This window comes from Caloenas nicobarica, chromosome 1 (genome assembly GCF_036013445.1).
Source record: "Caloenas nicobarica isolate bCalNic1 chromosome 1, bCalNic1.hap1, whole genome shotgun sequence".
Lineage (NCBI taxonomy): Eukaryota > Metazoa > Chordata > Aves > Columbiformes > Columbidae > Caloenas > Caloenas nicobarica.
This window is the reverse complement of record NC_088245.1, coordinates 50297879-50321184: the sequence shown is the minus strand read 5'-3', so window position 1 is coordinate 50321184 and position 23306 is coordinate 50297879. Positions and strand designations below refer to the sequence as shown.

At 42.4% G+C, this 23306-nt stretch overlaps 3 protein-coding genes across 9 annotated transcripts in view; 1 reads left to right on the top strand and 2 right to left on the bottom strand.

Annotated features, from left to right (window-relative positions):
- Positions 1–48: 48 nt before the first annotated feature.
- On the bottom strand, positions 49–8530 carry LOC135998486 (uncharacterized protein C12orf50 homolog). Its single transcript, XM_065651669.1, has 11 exons — positions 8480–8530; positions 7465–7606; positions 5139–5300; positions 4607–4684; positions 4403–4516; positions 3669–3788; positions 2884–3006; positions 2449–2652; positions 1407–1496; positions 716–807; positions 49–111 (listed from the first exon to the last, which is right to left on the bottom strand). Exons 1-11 carry the CDS (start codon positions 8528–8530, stop codon positions 49–51), a joined length of 1239 nt encoding a protein of 412 aa, XP_065507741.1.
- A 3959-nt stretch (positions 8531–12489) lies between these two features.
- RLIG1 (RNA 5'-phosphate and 3'-OH ligase 1) lies at positions 12490–22799 on the top strand. Its single transcript, XM_065629962.1, has 7 exons — positions 12490–12801; positions 14655–14772; positions 15393–15488; positions 18866–18982; positions 19407–19601; positions 20577–20746; positions 21310–22799. The coding sequence occupies exons 1-7, from the start codon at positions 12712–12714 to the stop codon at positions 21496–21498; spliced, it is 975 nt and encodes a 324-aa protein (XP_065486034.1). The 5' UTR covers positions 12490–12711; the 3' UTR covers positions 21499–22799.
- Positions 22274–23306, bottom strand: part of CEP290 (centrosomal protein 290) — a 54359-nt gene continuing 53326 nt past the window's right edge. For all 7 annotated transcript variants that reach the window (XM_065629890.1, XM_065629901.1, XM_065629878.1 and 4 more), the window contains one exon: positions 22274–23056. In XM_065629890.1, the coding sequence (XP_065485962.1) occupies positions 22868–23056 (189 nt within the window). In that variant the 3' untranslated portion in view covers positions 22274–22867. The remainder of the gene's footprint in view (positions 23057–23306) is intronic.

Genomic DNA, 23306 nt, shown 5'->3' with positions numbered 1-23306 from the left:
TGGTGCATCTCGTTTCACTTTAGAGTATTGTAATTTCAACCACTCGCTTCATCCTATTCTCCGCTCTGGGTATAGTTCTTGTTTTCTGTTCACTTCCGTGTCCTTTTGGCTCTGTTGTCAAAATAGATATACAGAAGGTTTTGTACATTATTTACTAGAATAAATCTATAGATGCTCTTTCAGAAACAGGTTAAGAATTAAACTTTGAGCATGAGATAGAGGTTGTAATCTCTGCTTTCAAGGCAGCTGTAAAATGTATTAATGGTCCTTAGGGTATCAGGAGAATGTTCTGTAGCCCGAGTCCTTTTATCAATTTGGAGCTCGGCTGATCATCGTTCAGCTGTTGCAGATGCTTCACGAGCAATCAAACAGACAAACAGATCACACTCCTGTGGTCTGTGCTGTGCTTTGGCCAGCGCTACGAGCCAAAACCCACTTGTTGTAGCTCCTCACTTTGAAGGCAGGTACGTATTTTGCTTTCATATCAGTAATATTGTAAAACATTAGAAATCCTGGGTTAGTTTTACAGTCAAAATTACATATCTGCAAACAAACAGAACTACTCCCTGGTCATTCAGATGACTCAGCATTGCTTAGAATCTTGTGGGTTTTGGCTGCAAAAGCTTTAAGAGCAGTTTTACATTTTCTAGGTGGGGAGAGTCCTGTCGCTTTTGTGAAGTAGACTGCATTGTAAAAATTTCGATCAAACAGTTACCTGAATGGTTGTTCCAAATTTAGGGAATGTTTTTGCATGTGGATTTCTTCTCCTCCAAGTTGGTGCATTGTAAGATCCTGAAGTGTATTTGTCTGTAGAAGAAACATAAACATTGTTTCTGAGTTCAGCTACAATTTCAGGAAGGACTCTCTTAGGCTGCTATGTGAATTAAATATTACATCAGCTGAAGTATCAATGAAAGCATCAGGTGAATCACACATCATCTCTGAAATACAAGCCAGTGTTAAATACAGACTTTCTCTCCAGTACTTTAAAGATCATGTGTAATCTTGCAGCGTTTCCTCAGGCTCACGGGATCTTCCAAACGAGGCGATTCTGCCACGGACACCCGTGACTTGAACAACGTCAATATTCCTGTGTTCAAAATCTTCCCAAAGGCATCAATTGCTTTTCAGTTAAACAAATCCATAATCCAATCTCCTCTTCTATCCCTGCTTGTGCAAGCACTAGATAGATGGCAAACGGATGTTTTTGTGCTGGGCAGTTGATTGTGCATCAGAGAAGCTGCCTAATGACTAAGTGTTTTCTGTGAAATTTGGTTAAAAATATTATTAGTTCTCCTTTTCTATTAATTCCATCTCAATTCCATTAATTCAAATCATTAATTGCAAAATAATGCTACGATTTTAAGTTTATATATAGCTATTTATACACAACATGTAAGCATTACCATAGTTTTCTGTTTGGGTCGAAAATCTTCTATTTGTGTCAAGCTGATTCTTTGGTTTGGAGCATTTCCGACCATATGGCTCAGGTACTGCTGAAAAGAAAGGTAGTGACAATGGTAATGGTTGTTCTTATGACAAAAAAGCTGATCACCTTTTTTTGTGAAATGCTCTAACTTTTTTTAACCTGGCAATTGATTAATTGTGTTATTCAGATGAAGAATGTTCTCTTTGTAATCTCTCTACCAATCTGTCCACATTTAATCAAAGCAAACATGAAAAGCAAAAAAGTAAAACTGTTCATCTCCAGAGTAAAGCAGTACCATTTGGATTAATTCGACTTAACATTATGAATCTTTGGGAAGGGGTTACTCTGTCGGAGTGAGATTCCTTTTATTGGAAATGAAGACAGGGAGGCACCTCAAGATGGAGATTCAACCAGTCTTAGAAGAGATGACTGAACCTGGCAAGATGAAATCGCTTTCTTAACTTACGATTATTGAAATTATTTACCACTAAATTTCTACATGAAGTGAGAGATGAAAACAACAGAATTATCCAGAGTAACCATGGAAAAGGAAAGCAGAAAGGCAAATAAAACCCAACTGATGTACGAGGTTGTGAGAAGCTGTATTAGCAAGTTGAAAAGACAGTGTAAGATGTAAAATTACGGTTACATCTGAAACAGATTGCCAAAAAGCAACACACGGGACTTCTTTACGGAAGATGAAAATAATACTAAATTATAAAAATAGGCATGAATCCATCATGCTCCAACATGAAGTTAAATGGACTACTACAAGTTATTAAATATTTCAGAAGAAGAAATCAGATAAAAGAAGCTGTAATTAGTGGCGGTCAGTATGTTAGTACACATCAGCACATCATTGCATTCATTGCTCTTTGGGCAGAGAAATGAATTCCTGCTATGAAGGCATTTAGGCAGAAATGACTTAACAATCACCTGCAGGGACAAAAACGAAAGCAGCACAATACAGACAGGCACATTTGAGGCATTTTAAGAATCCTGTGTAAACAGGAGCCCACCTGTAGATCCGCTGAACTTTGGTTCCTGGTTGACGTTGACAGTGCGGTAGAATACATATGCTGATCTTCGAGGTTCTGAAGAATCACAATAAGTCTTTCTTCCAGCTGCTCTCCCACGAGGAACATAAGCAGCAGTTTCATCATCCTTCCTTTGACCCCTTGGTTGGTAACTTGGTTTTCCTTTGGGGTCTGAAGTGTGAATTCCTAAAAGTGAAAAAGCAAATTAAATGAAAATTTTGAGCTGTTCGTCAAAATTTGACATACTGCAGGAGCCTGGAGGCTGGAAGACAAGATTAATACAATGTTCTTTGTGGAGAGTCCAATCTAAATATGGATTGTCCACATTTGACATTAAGAGAAATTAGGTAGGTAGTCCTGGATCATCTAACAGTTTAGTAAATGAAAATGAATAAGCCAACTGTTTTCTCAAAATACCTTTTCCTGGTACCGTATGAGGTGAATTTCTTGGCTCCTCAGAAGTCCATTTATTCTTCTTTATTTCTTTGGAGTGATGCTTATTTACCAGCTCACTGTGGTTGTGTTTAGGGTTTACAGTTTAACAAATATGGGCTTTAATCCACAGGGACATTTGTAAGAACTGAGAGTGAAAAGTTGTATGTAATTTGTGTGTGTGTCACAGGGGGAATAAACCCTTTTCCAAAGTCAAAGTATGACATCTGCATGGGAACCCAATGCAAACAGGCTCCAAAGCGCAGGGTGACAACTTCTGAGCCTGAGCTGCCTGTCATTACAAGAGAACTCAGCAACAAAACCACAACCCTTAATATGTTCCTCTCTGCCGCTGCTTATTTCTCACCCCTTGCACATGAGGGATGCTTTGCCTGTGTCTCAGTTGTATCAGTTCAGCTACATGTTGTCCTGGAAACTGAACGACTAAAACAACGCGGCATAGAAAATAACTTCAGTTTGCAAAAGGATTACTTGAATCGTCAGGCACTTTGGTGATACAGTTCACAGCACGGGCCCACACAGAGTCTTAACAGCTGAATGCGCATTGCTGACATGGTGACAAACAGCGTTGCAGAAATACCAAGGAATGGCGGGAGATTCAACATTCCTATAATAGATTCACCTCCGATGTGAATGTACCTGGTGACTAAGGGTATTACACTGTAGTTTAAGGCGTGCATATTCAGTTACCTTATTTACCACAAGACAAGATGTTAATCAATGAGAAGCTGATGCTAAAGGGTATTTACCTCCATTGTCAAAGGATCGACGATCTCTTCTGGGAATACGCTCTGTTGGTATTCTCCTTCCTGAAATCTCTCCTTCTCTTTTTGTATTAATAAATGTTCTGGGAATTCTACTGCCATCACCTGGAAAGGCAACAGAAAGGATGTGTGAGCTGCTTGTGTGTAAGCACAGGGACTGGCCCTGCCATTCTCTTCCTCCCACCTCTGTGAGATAGTGATGAGTGCAATTTCCTTTAACCTCTCGTTTTATATTCTTTCTCTTTTCTTAGATGTTTGGTTCCTGTCTACTGTAACTGATGTAGAACTTTCATGCTCTCTAAGACAATTCCATAAAATGCAGCTTAAAGACAAACTATGGCTCCGAAGTAAAGAACCAGCTACAAATTACCTGCTCATTCTTTAGCTTCTCACTTTTCATGAATTGTATTGATGAATCTTACCTGACGAAATTTGTGTTACAGTTGTATATCTCTAGAAAGTACACATGACGTTTACAGCCCGTTTCTACCTTTTCCATCTGCATTTGATACAGGTAGTCACCACGTGTGTGACACTATGTATGTATATATATGTGGGGAAAAATTAATGTAGTGTTTTACTGTTCTTCGTAATATGCTGTCTTTTATTGTCACTAAATTAAAAAAGAGGGGAGGAGGGGCAAGGTATCTAGTAGTTTGTCCCTGTAAGTGTAATCCTAAAAGTGGTACATATTGTCCAAGAAGATGAAAAGTCCTTACCTTTCTGCAAGTCTCGCTCGGTAGCTTCCAGGAGTAATTTCTCCTTTTCCCGAGGTGAAGACACAGTTTGTGCTGATTGGTGTTCGTGAGGGTATTGGATCCTGTAATACTCTCCTAAACATAGCCCGAGAGGGAAAATAAACCCAAGGCTTAGTATATTGGCATTGTTGCTGTTTAGGAAAGAGTGACTGATTTCATATTTACCAGTTTTATAGCATATTTCCTTTATGGCTCTTTCCTCTTCAATTTCTGCAGCAGTCTTAGGCACCCAATTAGAAACATCTGTAGGAAATAGTTTTAAAAGATTACTAGGTATCCATACAAAGACCTTCAGCAATTCTTAATAATCAAATACCATCATGAATTTCTCTGAGTGAGATACAGTCAACGCTTTAATAACTACATTTAAAAAATACAAAGCCAAAACAAATATATAAAAATATGCATAGACATTCAGTTAATCTAGTGAATTGTGTCCCCAAATTTAGAGAAAGTTTGAAGAGTATTTGATGGCCATCTGAATTGTGGATCACTTTTCAAATTCTATTTAATGAAAATGGGGTATGTGGATGATACTGCTATTGAAATATACAAATAGGCATTTCACAGGAATTAGGACGTTGCCTCAATTCTGGTGACTACTGGTTCCAAGATATTGGGGATCAGCTGGAGACTTGTGAAGTGTCGAAAAAGACCCTATTCTACTTTTTTTGTAAAAGAAAAAGAATGTGTTTACAGTTCTCTTCCTCATCGTCGTCCTCTTCATCTTCTTCATTCTTGAGGCTTATAATCAGTGGAGCATGAACTGGTAGGAAAATATTCTCTTGATTTCGGAGTGATTCCTGATGATGGGCTGGATGCAGAATCCTTTCTTGGCCACCCTGTTGCAATGACACATCTGCAGAAAAGAACATTATATTTCTGTTATTAGGAGGAACTAAAATATCAAATCCAGGTTCAGATCAGGAGGTGTAACTTTGAAGTCTTTATCCTATGGAAGGGATCATTACATAGGCACATTGTGCCTTGTGGTAAAACTATTGCGCGGAGCTTGGCAAAAGAGCATCTTGCAACAACAGAGAGCATGAAAAAACACGGGTTGTATCTCCTCTGAAAGAACAGATGAGGAATAAAGCCTTTTGAAAAGAGGAACATTTTGATCATTTGATGATGTTTAGAAAAGGCTGGATATCTCTTCCAGCTGGTGGATACACTAATTTCAGTCAGTATCCTTCTTTCTTCCAATGCGTTTCAAGGTCTTTACGGCTTAGGGAAACATATGAGTAGTAATACCTGGGCTGAAGTGAATACAGGAGTTTTGGACCCCGGCTGTGAACATATTTTAAATATGCTGAATTACAGGCAGACCAGTATCACTCATCACGGTGTCATCCTATAGAGAATTTAGCAATGCTAAGCACTGCATTACCCATTTTTAGCTTGCAGACACATTTTTTCTGTCCAAATTTTCAGAATCACAACTTTCTTTACGAAGTACAAAATGTGTATTTTGAGAAAGATTATGAAGTTCATGAAAATAATTTACACTTAAATAAAGGAAAATCAGAAAAGGCATTCTTTTCTTTAGGAATGTACACCAAAACTGGGATACCATTTTCAGAGAGCCAGGAAATGCAACTGACTGAAAATAAAAATGATGAAAAACGGTGAATCTCTTCACATTGTTCAAACTGACCAATCTGCACTTGTAGATACAATCAGGGTTTTGTGCATTATATTAAAAATACTAAGGTTGGTTATGTTTTCCAATTCTAAATAAATAGCATGAAGCATAGGCATTTTCTTTTATTCCAGTTGCTCTTATTCTTGAGCATCTCTTGCTTACCTGCGTATCATAATAAACCTATTTTAGTAACACTCCTGCAGATCAGAACAGTTGTATCTCATGCAAGAAAATGTAAGATACAATTTTAACTTGATAGTTAACTCTGTCACTGCCCAGAATAGCATATTATTAGGTCCGGACAGTGTAAGCCAACTCCACCTTAAATTGGTTTAACAGGATTTCTAAGTATTAAAAAGGACAAATGCAGTTAAAATGTTTGCAATGCTATTCTGGGACACATGGCCTTTGAATGTATGCATTTTTCAGTAAAAAGGTTTGGGTCTATTTTCTCGTTCTGTTTGTTGTACATTGCTCTTCTAGAGGTTATCCATGTCCATGGGGCCTCTTGGGCATCTTCTCTGACTCACACCACACCCAAAATGTGCCTACATTTTATTTACAAGAGCACCAGCTGCCAGGGGTCACTGCTGTGGATGTGGGAACTGTACAGAAAGCAGTGTGTGCACTCACAGAAAGAGCACTCAAGTTCTTGCCATGCTCCTCTGGAGTTGGTTGGCTCAACACGCCCACATAGGACACGCTAACTTTCCCTGGGGGAATTTCTGGAACACAAGGTGTTTGCTTCTGACTAGAGGTCTCTCTGGACTTCTCTCATGACACCTTTCTCCAGCTCTGGAGCTCAGGCCCATGAACATCTCCATTTTAGTGCCCTTGCTCATGCATCTGTGACAAGTCACGCTGACTTGCTCTCACTCCAGCTTCTGCCTGATTTCTGACACCTGTCTTGGTTCCCTGCTCCAGACACTTTCCGTGTTACAGGTTCCAGCTGTCTAACAGGACTCCTGGTAGCCAAGAGCTCCTCTTTGAAAGGAATGTGGAAAAAAAACCAACTTGTAATAGTGCTTTTTTATTTTCCAAAAATAATTTGATTTTCAGATATTATGTAACCTTGCAAATGATTACTGCAACATTTCTACTCTGTGGATCCTAGCAACCTAAATCACCACTTGTGACGTCATCTTTCCTGCAATACGAAGATCCGTAACAGGACAGCTAAAAAAGTCATTTGGCAACTCTATTCAAATGCCAATACAATTCCTTTCTTTGCCTTGAACTCACTGCGGTAGCAGATCCTACCCCATTGATTTGCATGGTACATTTTGAACCTTCATAGGGATTACTGAGCACGGCAGGGACATTCTTGTGTATGTACTTACTCTAATGAACAAATAGTAGAGAAAATATTTTTACTCACTGTTACTAGGCGGCAAAAAAAGTCCATTTATATTTCGAGGTTTGCTATGATGGAAGGCACAACTGATCCTCACACAGCCTGAGGGCTGTTTTTCCCAGAAACAGGCGATGTGGCTGTACTTCTGCTGCAGGAGAAAAGAGTTCTCATGTATTGTAAGCAGAAAAATAAAAATGGACTAAATGGATTGGTACACGGTCTACTGCTGTGAACATATGAGTGCAAATCCTACACTAGACTCTCTTACCATTGATAGACATGGGTCCTTGGGAAATAAGGAGTAGGAAATCAAACCCAGAAAGATTCCCAGCAAAAACTAAAAGTTTGGGAATTGATGTTCTGAGCGAACATACATTGCACTGCTCACACCATCTCCCAGCTGTTTGTACATTTGAAGGTAAGTTTCACCCAGATCCAGACATTAACAGCTGGGTCTAAGAGCGGCATCTCCAAAACACGTCACGTTCGGACTGTAGTCAGTACAATTGGGCCATCTCCTGAGACACGCTGAGGTCTGGAGCCCAAGCCCAGCTCCCAGGCAAATGCCTAAATCCCCATTGTGGAAATGGATGCAATAATGGAGAGCCCAACACCCAACCCGGGATTTTCAAGAGGTGGAATTTAAATATTCATTTGAAGGACAAACACATATTGCAGGACTTACTTTTCAATAACTGCTTTTGCAGTACTTCAGATAGGCACTATAAGCAGAAATTATAAACGTGGCATATGTATTCATAATCAACATAATCCTGATTCAATACGAAAGATGAGTGATCTTCACGCGTGACTTTTATATGTTCCTTGAGTATCTGAGCGCAGTTCACATGAGAAATTGTCCATGGTTCACTTGATCATTGCCTTTTCTCACCACTTCCAGAAGTCCGATATTTCCTCTACCGATGTGGCCATGACCCAGCCAGAGTGAAATATCAGCTTCTCTGTTTACATAACAGACCTCCCTGTCAACATGGCTATATCAAGAAACCAAGGATCCAAAGCACTCTACAGCATTTACCTGTGGGTAGGAGGAACGGTGGAAATAGCAGTCATTCCCAACTGCGGTCATTTTCACCTCTTGCGCTTCTCCTCCACGCTCTTAGTACCAGCAGAACATACACGCAAACATTGAAGCTATGAATACTGAGGCAAAACGATGTGATTTCCTTGAAAGCAGCAGGTTTCTTCTAAAAACTGGGCCTTCACAACCTCAGATCTGCTTCTGTCACAAAAGAAGACCCCAAGTGACAGCAAAAGGCAGTCGAGTGAAGGAGCTGGTGCCTTCTGCAGCCTTGCCGAACCGACAAAGGCAGTTGCCAGCCAGTATAGAATGTTACGTTTCGAAAGTTCCAACTGCTCCTCCAGCTCCTGATGTCAACATCATGGCGCCAGGAGACATGTCCAGCTTGAACATCTACCTTCATCTCCATTGCTTCTGTGCAAAGTACAGAAAATGGGAGCATTTCGGAGTCTCCCTTTCCAGTGTTTCTTTAATGAAAAATGGAACAAACCCATTTGTCGGGGCTTAAATAATACCCCACATCTTGCTATAGGAACTGTGGCCCGATAAACCAACCTTTGATAGCACAAAGACAAACCTTATTCTTTGACTATTTTTTAACCAAAATCCTTCTGCCCAACGTTTTTTTACTGCAGCTCTTCCTTTGGATGGAGGAACTTGTCGCTCCTGTTAGTACACTGTTGGCTGTTCGCTGCTGACATGGTTGGGGTTACTTGCTTTTTCTTGCTTCTGTGGCGTCTACTGCCACATCTAAAGCAGAAAGAGCAGCGTCCACTTGTATCCTGAATTAACACCTGTGTTCCCATTCAGGTCCTGGGCTGGCTACGAACCAAAAATACCGATGGGGGAAAATGAAGTTTCAGTCCTGGGAAATGCTAAGCCGTACTGTTATTCCCAGGACAGGGGATCAAATTTATAACCCGAGTGACATCAGTGACTTGGAGATGAGGACTTCAGTGCACTCTTAGATCAAAGCCTGAGAACTTAAGGACAAACACAAAAGGAAGCACGGAAAGGAAAAGGAGTCACAAACTCCTAAGAGAAGGATGCCATTGCTTAAAGAGGAAGAAGGATGCAGGCAAAGCCAAAGAGAAGGGAGTGAGACATAAGGCAGAATTCCAGAAAGAGGACTAGTGGTTCATAGCAGCACCAGACCTGCATGTGATGGGTGGTTCCTTGCAAAAAACCAAACAAACAAAAACACCCGCCCCGCCTTGAACTGGGTGGACCAATTGCCAGATTACGCCTGTGCTGTACACCGTTGGTCAGCCAGCGGGAAGGGGGACAGATGTGTACATGAAAAGCAGCTGCCAGCGGCTCCATGGGCACGAAGAGTACAAGGCTGGCTCAGCGGTGGTCACACCCAAGCTGGAGAAGAAGTACAAAGGCGTTGAAATGACTGGAAGTCCTCCAGTCTCTCTAGAATCACAGAATCACAGAATGTTAGGGATTGGAAGGGACCTCAAAAGATCATCTAGTCCAATCCGCCTGCCAGGGCAGGAACACCTAGGTGAGGTTACACAGGAAGGCGTCCAGGCGGGTTTTGAATGTCTCCAGAGAAGGAGAATCCACAACCTCCCTGGGCAGCCTGTTCCAGTGTTCTGTCACCCTCGCTGAGAAGAAGTTTCTTCTCAAATTTAAGTGGAACCTCTTGTGTTCCAGCTTGGACCCATTACCCCTTGTCTTACTGTTGGTTGTCACCGAGAAGAGCCTGGCTCCATCCTCGTGACACCCACCCTTTATGTATTTATAAACATTGATGAGGTCACCCCTCAGTCTCCTCTTCTCCAAGCTGAAGAGACCCAGCTCCCTCAGCCTTTCCTCATAAGGGAGATGCTCCACTCCCTTCATCATCTTTGTGGCCCTGCGCTGGACTCTCTCCAGCAGTTCCCTGTCCTTCTTGAACTGAGGGGCCCAGAACTGGACACAATATTCCAGATGAGGTCTCACCAGGGCAGAGTAGAGGGGAAGGAGAACCTCTCTTGACCTACTAACCATCCCCCTTCTAATACACCCCAGGATGCCATTGGCCTTCTTGGCCACAAGGGCACAGTGCTGGCTCATGGTCATCCTGCTGTCCACCAGGACCCCCAGGTCCCTTTCCCCTACACTGCTCTCTAATAGGTCATTCCCCAACCTATACTGGAACCTGGGGTTGTTCCTGCCCAGATGCAAGACTCTACATTTTCCCTTGTTATATTCCATTAAATTTTTCCCCGCCCAACTCTCTAGCCTGTCCAGCTCTCGCTGGATGGCAGCACAGCCCTCTGGCGTGTCAGCCACTCCTCCCAGCTTGGTGTCATCAGCAAACTTGCTGATAGTACACTCAATTCCCTCATCCAAGTCATTGATGAATATATTGAATAGTATTGGTCCCAGAACTGACCCTTGAGGCACTCCACTAGATACAGGCCTCCAACCAGACTCTGCCCCATTGACCACAACTCTCTGGCTTCTCTCCTTCAGCCAGTTTGCAGTCCACCTCACTACCCGATCATCCAGTCCACACTTCCTCAGTTTTGCCGTGAGGATGCTGTGGGAGACGGTGTCAAATGCTTTGCTGAAGTCAAGGTAGACCACATCCACTGCTCTGCCATCGTCAATCCACCTTGTTACGTCTTCATAAAAGGCTATGAGGTTGGTCAAACACGACTTCCCCTTGGGGAAGCCATGTTGACTGTCCCTGATGACCCTCTTATCCTTGATATGTCTTAAGATGGCACCAAGGATAAGGTGTTCCATCACATAGAAGCCTATGAATTTTTCGTAATTCAAGTGTCAGCAGCCAGCCCGAGGACTAACTGCAGAGGAAAATACCGCCTGCCTGACCACTGGGACTTTGGCACTGGAATAAGGGCATTTCTACAGGAATGACCTGACCTGACTACGGGATGAAACTGCTCACTGAGATCAAGGTGGGCAGCAGTGACGCGGGCTGTGAACAGAGAAACGACGTGAAAAGACTCCCACAGTTCCATAAGCCCCGCAACTGCCTTTCAGGAAAGCAGATGCGGGCCATGAATACTGAACTGTCAGTGGGCCCGAGCAGCCATCCGAAAAAGTGTTAACGCTGTCAAGAGCTGTCGAGACAGGGGCTCTTTGTAGTTACGTGGCTGTGCCTGGGCGAGGTAAGCTTAAGGTGGTAAGCTCAGGAAGAACTAATTCTGTGTTGGGGTTGCATGCCAAGGTGTTTGAAGCGGGTGGGGCTGCAGGGGAGGATTCCGAGAGAAGCTGCTGGAAGCTTCCCCCATGTCCGATAGAGCCCGTGCCAGCTGGCTCCAAGATGGACCCAGTGCTGGCCAAGGCTGCGCCCATCAGCCTGTGAAGAACTGACCGTAACCCCCATTCCCTCTTCCCACGTGCCGCTCAGGGAGAGGAGGTAGAGGAAATGCAGGAGGGAACCTGAGCACGGGAAGAAGGAGGCACGTTGGGAAGGTGGTTTAAGATGCAGGTTTTATTTCCCATTGCTGCACTCAGATTGGATTGGCAATAAACTACAAGAACTTCCACGTGGGAGTCGAGTCTGTGTTGCCCGTGGCAGCAGTGGCTGAGCGCTCTCTCCTTGTCCTGATCTCGACCCACGAGCTTTTCCTTGGGCCTTCTCTCCCCTGCCCAGCTGAGGAGGGAGGGGAGTGACAGAGCAGCTTTGGTGGGCACCTGGTGTCCAGCCAGGGTCAAGCCAGCACAGCTTGCAAGGTTTATCCCGAGGCGCAGAGCCCGGGCAACACCCGGAGGCCCCTGTGCTGACGGGGGCCAAACCGACCCAGAGAGTTCCCCACTGGGCATCCCTGCCCCAGCCAGGCGTGCGGCGCCCGGGCAAGCAGAAAACAGCCCGAGGAACGGCTGCCGGGCCAACGGCACCGCCACCGCGCGCTGCCTCAGCCCGGAGCCGAAAACAGGCGGGCGGGGCCGCCCTGACACAGCGGGAGCCGCTCTGGAGAGAGAACGGCGGCTGGAGCCCTGGAGCTGCCCCAGGCCCGCGGCCGGACCGGGCGGCTGTGAGCGGGGGTGCCCCCGCCTCGCTGCCGGCTGCCGGGAAGGGGCCCCGAGGCCACCGCGCCCGCCCTGCCCTGCGCCGCCCTCCCCGGCGCTCGGGTGCGTGGCGGGGCTCGTGGCGGGCGGGCGCTCACGGACTCCATTTCCCGTGGCGCAGCGCGGGGCGGTGCAGCCGCAGTTCCGGCCGGCGCTGGTCCGGCGGCGGGAGCGGGCGGGCTCGGGTGGCCGGGGCCATGAGGCGGCGGGGCGCGGTGCAGCGGAAGGTGCCGTGTGTGTTCGTGACCGAGGTGAAGGAGGAGCCGTCGGCCAAGCGGGAGCGCCAGGTGGCCGAGGCGGAACGGGGCCGGGGCCGGGCCCAGGGGGAGTCGCTGGGCCGCGGGGAGCGGCGCCGCACGGCGGGGCGGAGCGGGGTGGACAGGCAGCGGCAGCGGCCGTGTCAGACCCGCCCGGGCCGGCTGCGGGGAGGGGGACAGCGAGTGGCGGGAGGTTTGGCTGCAGATCTTGAGAGAAATGTGCGGTCCGGGTTTCCATATGGCTCCCCGCCTTAACTGCGGGAGAGAAAGATCGTTTGGGAGCCAGTTCAGGTGTGTCCCCCCCTTTTGCTGCCAAGTGCATCCAGGTGTGCACCCCGATGCTGAGTTTGCTTTGTCTGAGTTTGGGCACAGTCATGGCAGGAACGCGGCCACTCCAACATGGCTGCACTGGGAGCATCAGTCTGTGACAGAAGAATTCATTTGAGGCTGTAAGACGTGCAGTACATAGCAAAGTGAAAGTAATGGAGCCCAGTCAAAGTTAATTCTTGCCAAGATGTAAGAGGCATTGTCTGGGCAGATCGGGGTGTCATTCGCCTGTCTGGCTGTAGTTCTCCAACTTGCGTTTCCTGGTTTTAGTACCAGCACCTACTGCTGTCTGTCTGCTGCACAGTGAACTCGAATCCATCTGGGTGACTTTCTCATGTTGGTGTTTGACTTTTTGGTGGAAGAGCTGAAATGATTGCCAAAACATCAGTAGCTTAATTGTTCAGCTCTCAGTACCAACACCATCTCAGTGATGGTCATGTAGGGGTACCGCCCTACATTGTTGTTCCTTAATGTAAAAAACGCCAACAGCAGATTGGATCTAGAACTGGCAAACACTATATTTTTTTGGTTTTCAAAGTGCAGGCAAGCATAGTAGAGGGGATTATGACTTGTAGTGCCAAAGAATGGTGGCGGTGGGAAAACCAATGGGTTTGTTTTCTCACTCCACTGAAAACTTTCATGTAATCTTCATAAGATCTTCATATATACTGTATGTTATGTTTAAAAATCTGATTACTAAGGTATGAAACAGCCATGCAATTTAACAAAAACATTGAGAAGGTTCTCATTTTATGAATTCCAAGTTCTGTTTTGAGACTTTTGCAAAAGAAGGACTTGCTTTGTGTTTTGCTAGCAGGTCGAGACAGTGACCAGTTTCAAAGTCAAAATTGACTGGGGAGACAGGACAGAGGGGTGATGATTATACAGGAAAATATTTGCATCCAAACACAACTGATTATATGTTTGTGGTGAAACTATTATAGAAGTCCTATGGAAGTCCTCCTGGAATTTTGGACTAGTTGTGGCTGGATATTTATATTTAATTCACACTTCCAGACCACTTATTTCTTTGCTTCTTCTAATCAGAAAAGCGTTTAGTTGACAGCACTGATAGTAAATATTTAACACCAGGCTGCTTTTGCCACCTTATATTCCCCTGGTCTGTGTATTGCACTAACATGGTGCCATTGACTTTCATCTCCAAAGTGCAAGCTTGGAGCAGCTGATCATGATGAATTTCTCTTGCCATAGTAATACAGGAAGGCACATCTCCAAATATTGTAGTGTTGGACTGGAACACTTCTCGTTTACAAGCACTATGTAAAGTGGAAGGCAAAGTAATCTCTAATATTAATCAAGAATGGAGGAGAGGGAGAGAGTTTGCAAGTAGATTGGCTTTGTTCTTTTGTCTTAGAGCATTTTCCAAACTGTCATGTCTTGAGGAAACAATGGTGTATTTTGATAGCATCAGAAATCAGCAATATAATGTATAATAGTGGACTTGCAGAGACCAGCTGTAAGGAGCAAGAATCCGCGTGAGAACAAGGCAGTATCACAGCCATGATGAGGATTTAAAATACCTGTCTTCTTTTCAGCCATTTAAAGTTTTGGCAACTGAAACTATAACTGGGAAGGCGTTAGAGGCAGATATATACAATGCAATTCCTACTGAAAAGGTGGACGGAACCTGCTGTTATGTAACTACCTATAAAGGTAATCAGGAAGATACATATGCAGATTTCTCGTGCTGACTAGAAGCCTTGTTTTACTTGGCGTTCACTTCTATTGTATGATTTATTGGGTTACAGCTGTTGTGAATTCAACTGTCATTAAACATCTTGACCACAAAGTAATCATTACTGTAAACATAGCAGGTGTTTATGAATTTTTTACGGATTTTTCTCTCTAAAATGCATGAAGTTATGGTTTAAGCGAAGATGCTAATCAAGGAACTATTCAAGTTTTAAAATTTCTTATTAGCAGATCATCCTTGCACACTAGAGTTTATATAATAAAGAGTGTCTAATATCCTTTGGAAAGATTAAAAGAATGGACGTTGGGAGGAAATGAGAACACTGTGGTTCATTGCATCACTGGTGTTCCTGCTTTTACCTGAAATTGTAAGGAAACTGTGTTAAACTAGGCATTATTCTACAAATAGATTTTTAGATTTATATACAGTAGTTAATTTATGAATTTAAATTATGTCTTTGAATATAAAATTTCTCTAGGATTGAGGATTCCTATCTTGCCTTTGATGTAGCTGAATTCAGCACTCTGCAGGGTGTGGTTACCTCAGTAAATTGCTGGTTTTATCCCTCTGGAAACTCTAGGGCAACCATATCTATGGGCCAGGCTGGACCGAAAACCCAACAAACAAGCTGAAAAAAGGTTTAAACGATTCCTGTATTCATTGGAAGATTGCAAAGGTTAGTGAAGATTTCTTTCCTTCGTTTTGGGAATGTAAGTTATCCAGTTGGAAAAACACATCTAGTGTAACACTGGAAATGTCAGTGGTCCTGCTCCGACTTTTTAAATGTCACTCTTACCTTTAATTTATGAGAGCTTTAAGGTAGAATCAGTGTGGGAAGGGGATACCAACAAGATTGCAGTAGGTAAGCCAAGGGTTGGCATGACATTGCTGAAGGGTGATAGTGGCTGTGGGAGCGTTGACACTGCTCCTAGGAGCACGGATGGCTCAGGGGCATGTCTGAAATGCTTGTACGCCAAGGTGTGCAGTATGAGAAACAAACAGGATGAACTGGAAGCATTAGTCAACTCCCAGAACTATGATACCATTGGTACTAGTGAAACTTAGTGGAATGAGTTCCAGGATTGGAGTGCTGGGATGAAGGGCTACAGCAGCTCAGGGGGCAGGGCAGGCGAGGTGGAGGTGTTGCTGTGGATGTAAGGGAGAGTTTCGTTGTACAGGCCGTACAGTTAGTGGTGATGTGTTTAGAATCACAGAATCATTTTGGTTGGAAGAAACCGTCAAGACCATAGACTCCAATCATTAACCAAACACTGTCACTAAACCGTGTCCCTAAGAACCTCATCTACCTTGAGGATTAGGAGAGTGGAAAACAAAGGAGATATTGTAGTTTCAGTCTGCTGCCAGTTGCCCAGCCGTTGTCCTTGTAGGAGATTTCAGCTTCCCAGTCATCGGCTGGCAGTGTCATCCTGCTGTGATGAGCAGGTCTTGGAAATTCTTGAACTTTTTAGGAGATAACTTCTTGTCACAGGTACTCAATGAGCCAACTAGGAAAGATGCCCTTTTAGATTTGCTGTTTGTGAATAGAGAAGGACTTGTGAGCGATGTGATGGTAGGTGGTTGTATTGGTTGCAGTAATCATGAAATGGTTGAGTTTAAAATTTTCAGTGTAATAAGAGAAAACGACAGTAGGGCTGCTACCCTGGACTTCAGGAGAGTGAACTTTAAGCTATTCAGGAAGCTATTTAGCAGAGTATTCTGGGAATCTGCTTTTGAGGGCTTTGGAGTCCATGAGTATTGGCCAGTCTTTAAGGACCACCCTTTAGAAGCACAGGAGCAGGCCATTCCACTGTGCTTTAAGTCAAGCAAGTGGGGCAGAAGACCAGCTTGGCTGAACACCGTTGTGAAGCTCAAGAGGAAAAATAACTTATATGATCTCTGGAAGCGAGATCAGGCTTTGCAAGAAGACTACAGAGCTGTGCTTTGTATATGCAACGAGAAGACATGAAATGCCAAAGCTCAAGTAGAATTGAAACTGGCCAGTGTTTTTTCAGATAACAAGAAGGCCTTTTTTAAGTGTGCTAATAGCAAGAGGAGGTCTAAAGAAAACATTGGACTGATACTTGTCAAAGATCATCATCTGACTAATAGGGATGAAGAAAAAGCAGAAGCAGTCAATGTCTTTTTTGCCTCATTATTTAATAATACTGATAGACCTTGGGCTGCCCAGTCTCCTGAGTTGGAGTACCATGAGTGTTGGAACAGTGACTTTCCATTTCTGGATGCTGAAATTGTAAGGGACCAGCTGTATCAACTGAATGTTCACGAGTCCATGAGGCCTGATGAAATTCATCCCAGAGTACTGGAGGAGCTAGTAGATAGTGTGGTAGGACCCATCTTGATCATCTGTCAAAGGTCTTGGAAGTTTGGGGAGGTCCTGATCTTCCCTGGGGTTTGAGGGAAGACCCAGGGAACTACAGACCTGTTACTCTAACCTCAGTTCCTGGAAAATTTATGGAGAAGAATATACTGGGTACTGTTGAAAGGCACATCAAGAATAATACAATCATCAAGCACAGTCAACACGGGTTCACAAAGGGAAATCCTGTTTAACTAATTTGATATCCTTCTATGACAAGGTCACCTATCTAGTGGATGAAGGGAAGGCAGTGGCTGTAGTTTTTCTGGAGGCTTTTGATACTGTTTTTCACAGCATCCTTCTGGACAAGTTGTCCAACTGTGGGATGAGCTGGGTGAAGAACTGGCTGAAGGGCAGAGTGCAAAGGGTTGTAGCAAATGGGGCTACATCCGGCTGATGACCAGTCACCAGCAGTGTTCCTCATGGTTCAGTTCTGGGGACAGTTCTGTTCAATGTATTTATTGGCAATCTGGATGCAGGAGTTGAATGCGCCATTAGCAAGTTTGCTGATGATACCAAACTCTGAGGTGCTGTTGACTCTTCGTGAGCAACAAGAGGCCTTGCAGAGGAATCTAGTAGATTGGAGCATTTGGGTAATCATCAATGGGATGAAGTTTAATGAGTCCAAATGCCAGATTCTGCACCTAGGGCAGGGTAATGCTGGGCACAAATTCCAATTGGCAGAGGAGTGGCTGGCAAGCGAGCAGCCCTGCAGAAAGGGATCTGGGAGGGCGGGTTGACAGCAGCTCAACGTGAGCCAGCACTGTGTGTCCTGGCAGCCCAGAGGGCAAACAGCATCCTGAGTGCATCAAACACAGCAGAGCCAGCCAGTTAAAAGAGGTGATTATCCCACTATAGTCAGTGTTGGTGCGGCCTCACCTTGAGCACTGTGTGCATTCTGGGGCCCACAACGGAAGAAAGATGTGAAGGCACTTGAACGCATCCAGAGGAGGGCAACAAAGTTGGTGAAACGGCTGGAAGGAATGTCCTGTGAGGAGTGGCTGAGGACTCTGAATTTGTCCCTTTTGGAGAAAAGGAGGCTGAGGGGTGGGCTCATTGCTCTCTGCAGCTTCCTGAGTAGGGCAGGTGGAGAAGGAGGTGCTGATCTCTTCTCCCTGCTATCCAGTGACGGGACTCATGGGAATGGTTCAAAGCTGCACGAGGGGAGGTTCAGACCAGACATTAGGAAGCTTTTTTTTTTACTGAGAGGGTGGTCAAACACTGGAACAGGCTTCCTAGTGAGGTGATTGGTGCTCCAAGCCTGTCAGCGTTTAAGAGGCATTTGGACAATGCCCTTAATACCATACTTTAACTCTTGGTCAGCCCTGAATTGGTCAGGCAGTTGGACTCAGTGATCATCCCTTCCAGCTGAAATATTGTAGTCTGTTCTTTCTTGCTCTATTTTAAATATAATGTTGGCTATTAGGATAGCTATTTGTTAGTCTTGGTTAGTTTTGAACTTTTAAATTACTTAAAGGCTACTATGCTTCTTTAAACTCTCCTAATTGTAGACTGCCTAAGTGTGCCAGATGTTGGTGTGCTTGTACAAAGTAACAGGGACTACTGTCTGTAAAACAAGGTCTATATCAACGGTATTCTAATACTTGCATTGGAAGATGGTAAAAATGTAAAATTGACTGACTGTTCGCCAAAGCCTACCACATTTGTATGTCTAGAATTTGTTTGGAATGTTGAAGAGGATTTCAAGCCTGTTCCAGATACCTGGATTCCAGCAAAGGACATCGAGTTCTCTAATGGCAATCCTTTGCCTGATGAAAATGGACATATGCCAGGTACTTACGATGCAGCACAGGTAAAATGGGGAGGAGGGGGCGGCAATCCATTGTTGAAGTGAATTAGAATTAGTTCCAGAGTTAGAAGTAGTAGTTAACATATTCAGAAAACAATTAGTATGTCATTCACTATCCAGAAAGGCTTTGTTCTTTTGACACATTGAAAATAATTGCAGTTTGCTGCACAGACTTCCAGGGCTTCAGCTGAAGGCATAGTTGTCATGTTTGCATTCCTCTGACATTTCTCTGAGATGCGACAGTTTTTCTTGTTACTTTCTGTTTGTAGTTAATTGTGCTGTGGGGTTTTTTGTGTGTTTTTAGTTTTGTGGGTTTTGCCTTTTTTTTTTTTAATGCATTTACACTGCTAGTATGCATGTGATAACTTCAAATGTTTACTTCGGTAAAATGCAATGTTTTCTCATAGGTTGGGTGCCTGTGGAGAAAAATAGTAAGCAGTATTGCTGGCATTCATCTGTTATAAATTATGAGGCTGAAATAGCACTGGTATTGAAACACCATGCTGACCCAGGGCTTCTGGAAATCAGTCCGGTGCCATTATCAGAAATTCTAGAACAAACATTGGAGCTTATTGGGACTAATATTAATGCAAATCCTTATGGTAAGTCTTTATGGTCTGTTCTTAAATACTTTTTTATTTGGTGAAATTTTTGAGTTAAAACTATGTATTTTCTTTCTATAAGTTTTTTAAAAAAAGTTCTAAGGTAGCAATGTAACCTTTTTAGAAAGGAGAAAGGGCTGGCTCAAAGAAAACTCACCCCAAAATACTCACCTCAGTAAGCTGAGTTGTCATGAGACTGTTTATGTCTATCAAACCTCTTTCCACCTGCATGTTCTTTAGGAGTTACTATAAAAATGCTTTGCTTTAGTCTTTCAAAAAATATTCTGACTGGAAAAATTGCTTTACATATTACTATTAATAAGTTGCAATTTTAAAATTATCAATTAGTATGAATATTTTTATAGGAAATGTAATTTCACCTAAATTTTGGTTGTAGCTTCTCCCTTTAAAAGCCTGTAACAAAAAATAATTAGGTATGAGCACAAGTGAGTTCTAACTTCTGAGCTTTGATGTTAGGATAACTTGCAAGGATGGAAAGGAAAAATAGTAGTACCTGGTCTAAATTTCCTCAGAATGTAAAGGAACTGCAACAAAAAACTCTAATAGCTGTATTCTTAGATGAAGGTATTGAACAGTCATTGAAGACACAAGGCAGTTGTTAACAGCCTGGCTTAAGTATTAATCCATATTCACAAGAGAATATGCCAGATTTTGAGGAAGAATTTAGCTGTTACCTTTATGGTTACTGAGGAGGTGACCACAAGGGCAAAGCAGGCAGCTGTATAAATCTCAGTGTCATGTTTATTTTATATAAATTAAAAGTTATGTGAGGAGGAGACAGTTACATTTGATACTTAAAAGTATATTTAGATGTTCTCCTAAAGGCAGGACAATGTTGTAGCATCTAATAGAAGTCTACTGTTAGAGTGCTTCTAAGATAGCAGTAACAACAAAAGTGAGGAGAATCTTCAGTTATCACACATAACTAGCAGGAAGATTTTTGTTTTAACGTAGGATTAGGAAGCAAGAAGCAGCCTGTACATCTTCTTGTACCACATGGAGCATTTGAATTAAAGAATCCACCTGCTTTGAAACAAAATGACATACTGTCTTGGTTTGAAGGCTGCAGTGAGGGTAAAGTTGAAGGAATTGTGTGGCACTGTCATGATGGGTGTTTAATCAAGGTAAGTATATAAATGGAAATGTGGAAAGCACTATAATAATTCATAATACATGAAGTATTGTGAGGTATTTGTTTTCCAAATTCTTTAGTAGTGCATGTTCTTGTAGCAAATCAAGTGACAGTAGAATTAGTCAACCCAGTGAATCACTACAATGGCAATGTTAAACTTTTTATTATGTACATTAAGCTAATAACTTAAAGTAATTAAGAACATAAAATAATATTTTCTTGACTCTCTGTATAGGAGTGACTCAACATTTTAAAGCTTAATTCTTTCATTTTAAAAATTCATTTATCGTAATGTTGACTTATAGAAAAGTATTGTTAGTAAGAATGTGAGTTTTGATAATTAGCATGTATTTCTGAAGCTGTGGTGGACACCTTGGTTCTGGTTTGCCTTTTGTGCTTTGTTGTTACTTATTCAGAAAACTGATTGATGGTTCTAAGTGCCCTAATGCAGAGGATCACGGAATTAAAGCACTCATACCCACACCCCTGAAGCTGGGAACTGTTGGGCTGCTATTATCAAAAGCTCTAAACTAGTCTTATTTCTTTTTATTTTAGCTCCATCGCCATCATCTTGGTTTACCCTGGCCACTTGCAGAGACATACCTGAGTTCTCAGCCTGTTGTAATTTCTTTCAATAGAACTAAATATGACTGTGACTTTGAACCAAAGAGTTTGTTTCACCATTTTTCGAACTTGGATGGTCAAAGATTTGACAGACTCAAAGATATCAAGTTTGATGTGTAATGATTTTTCTCTTTTAAGTTAATTGTTGTCACATGTGGTGCATTCCTTTTACTTATGTCTACCACAGAACTCTACAAATAATCTTCTAGCTTGGGCAGCAGCCTCGGTACTGTATTATTTTAGATTTTTCCTAAATGACTGATTTTATGTAACGAGAGATGTGACATGTAGATCCCAGATCTTAGCTTTCAGCATGTTTATTTTCAGTTCTGAAAAATCCTTAACTTTGGAACCCATTCTGGAAACTGTTTTAATTAAGTGTAAGAAGTATGTTGTCTAACACTGGCTGGTCCTAATAGCTTAGCTAATGAATGCAGTCAACTGTAACAGTTCCATAGGTTGCACTTATATAATTATTATGACACTGTTACATGTAGGATTCAGATTTAGGATCTAGTTGTTTCTTAACAGTAAAGGACATATTTCAGGTGGGACCAGATTTAGCCCTAAAATTTTGTGGGGTTTTTTCAAGTTGCAACAATTTCTTTTGGGGTAAACTTTTCACTGTATTATTTAACTGGTAAGCTGCAGCATTATGCTATGACTTGAAAACCTAATTAGCTATATCCTACAGTTGCTTCCACTATTTTGGGACAAAAAGAGCAAATAGAAAGTATACTAGTTCTATTTTGGAGATCCTTAGTAATTAGAGAGGAGAAACATGACTTGGCTTAATAATAGCCATTTTCAGACTGCATCTCAATTAGGAAACTTCAACAAGGGCATATTAAGTAAGATGGCATATAAATAAACATGAGACTTCATGATCGTTTGAGTTGGCTTTATTTTATCTGTACTATAAAAGTATACATCCAGCTATATAAAATATACAAAATGAAAAATCATTTCTCTGCAAAAAATAACATGAGTTTGGCTGAAACACTATAAATTTATTTTCAATTATTTGTTCTTGGATTTTCTAAAATTGAAGTAAAAATAACCAGGGGTGTAAGAACAGACATCCAGCACACTGAGCCCAAGTCCATAGTTAGGAGGTATGATAGCACAAGATGGCAAGAACTAATTTCATCTACTTCTCGATCTGGAACTTAGAATACTTAGCACATTTTAAGAGTTTATCAACTTTTAGGGTAAGTCCAAGTTTTCAGCTTCACCTGACACCTGTGGATTACCCAAATTGCAAAGGATTTGGGAGAGCTTAAACTCATTTTGTATTTTGACTGGTGTATATAAATACTGACCATAGTCTGTTGACTAATCCAATTCTGCATTCTGAGGTGTGTGCCAAACTATTGTAACTTCAGTAGACTTGTTACATTCCAAAATAAAAACAGACAAATAAATCAGTATTATGTAACTGCCCTGGCATTTATTTTCTGTGTCAAGACTGAGGATACTAAACACACGCCTAATCAACAGAAATGTTGCCTGGACTATCCCCTTGAATGCCAAACTCTTCAGAAAGCTGCTTTAATCTCTCTTCTAAGATAATATTTTTTTTTACTTCTTCATTGTAGTTATATTTGAGATCCTCGATTTCTTCAAAAAAAGAAGGGTTGAAGTTTTCTAGTTCTCTTCTCAGCTTTTTTGTTTCTTCCTGTTAAAAAGAACAAAGGAGTACACCCTTTATCCGGAACTTAGGAAATTCACATCTACAACAGCTTTTTTTGCCTTTTTTTAAGAGGCTAAATGATGAGAGCATGTTCTGTAGAGATACAAAAATCTACCCATGAATAGCACATTCACTAACAACAAAATAGGCTTCATAAACATAATGTTTAGAAATTGACTTCATCATTAATTATTAGTTTAGAAATTAAACAGCTCTTTCTAGCTATTAATAATTT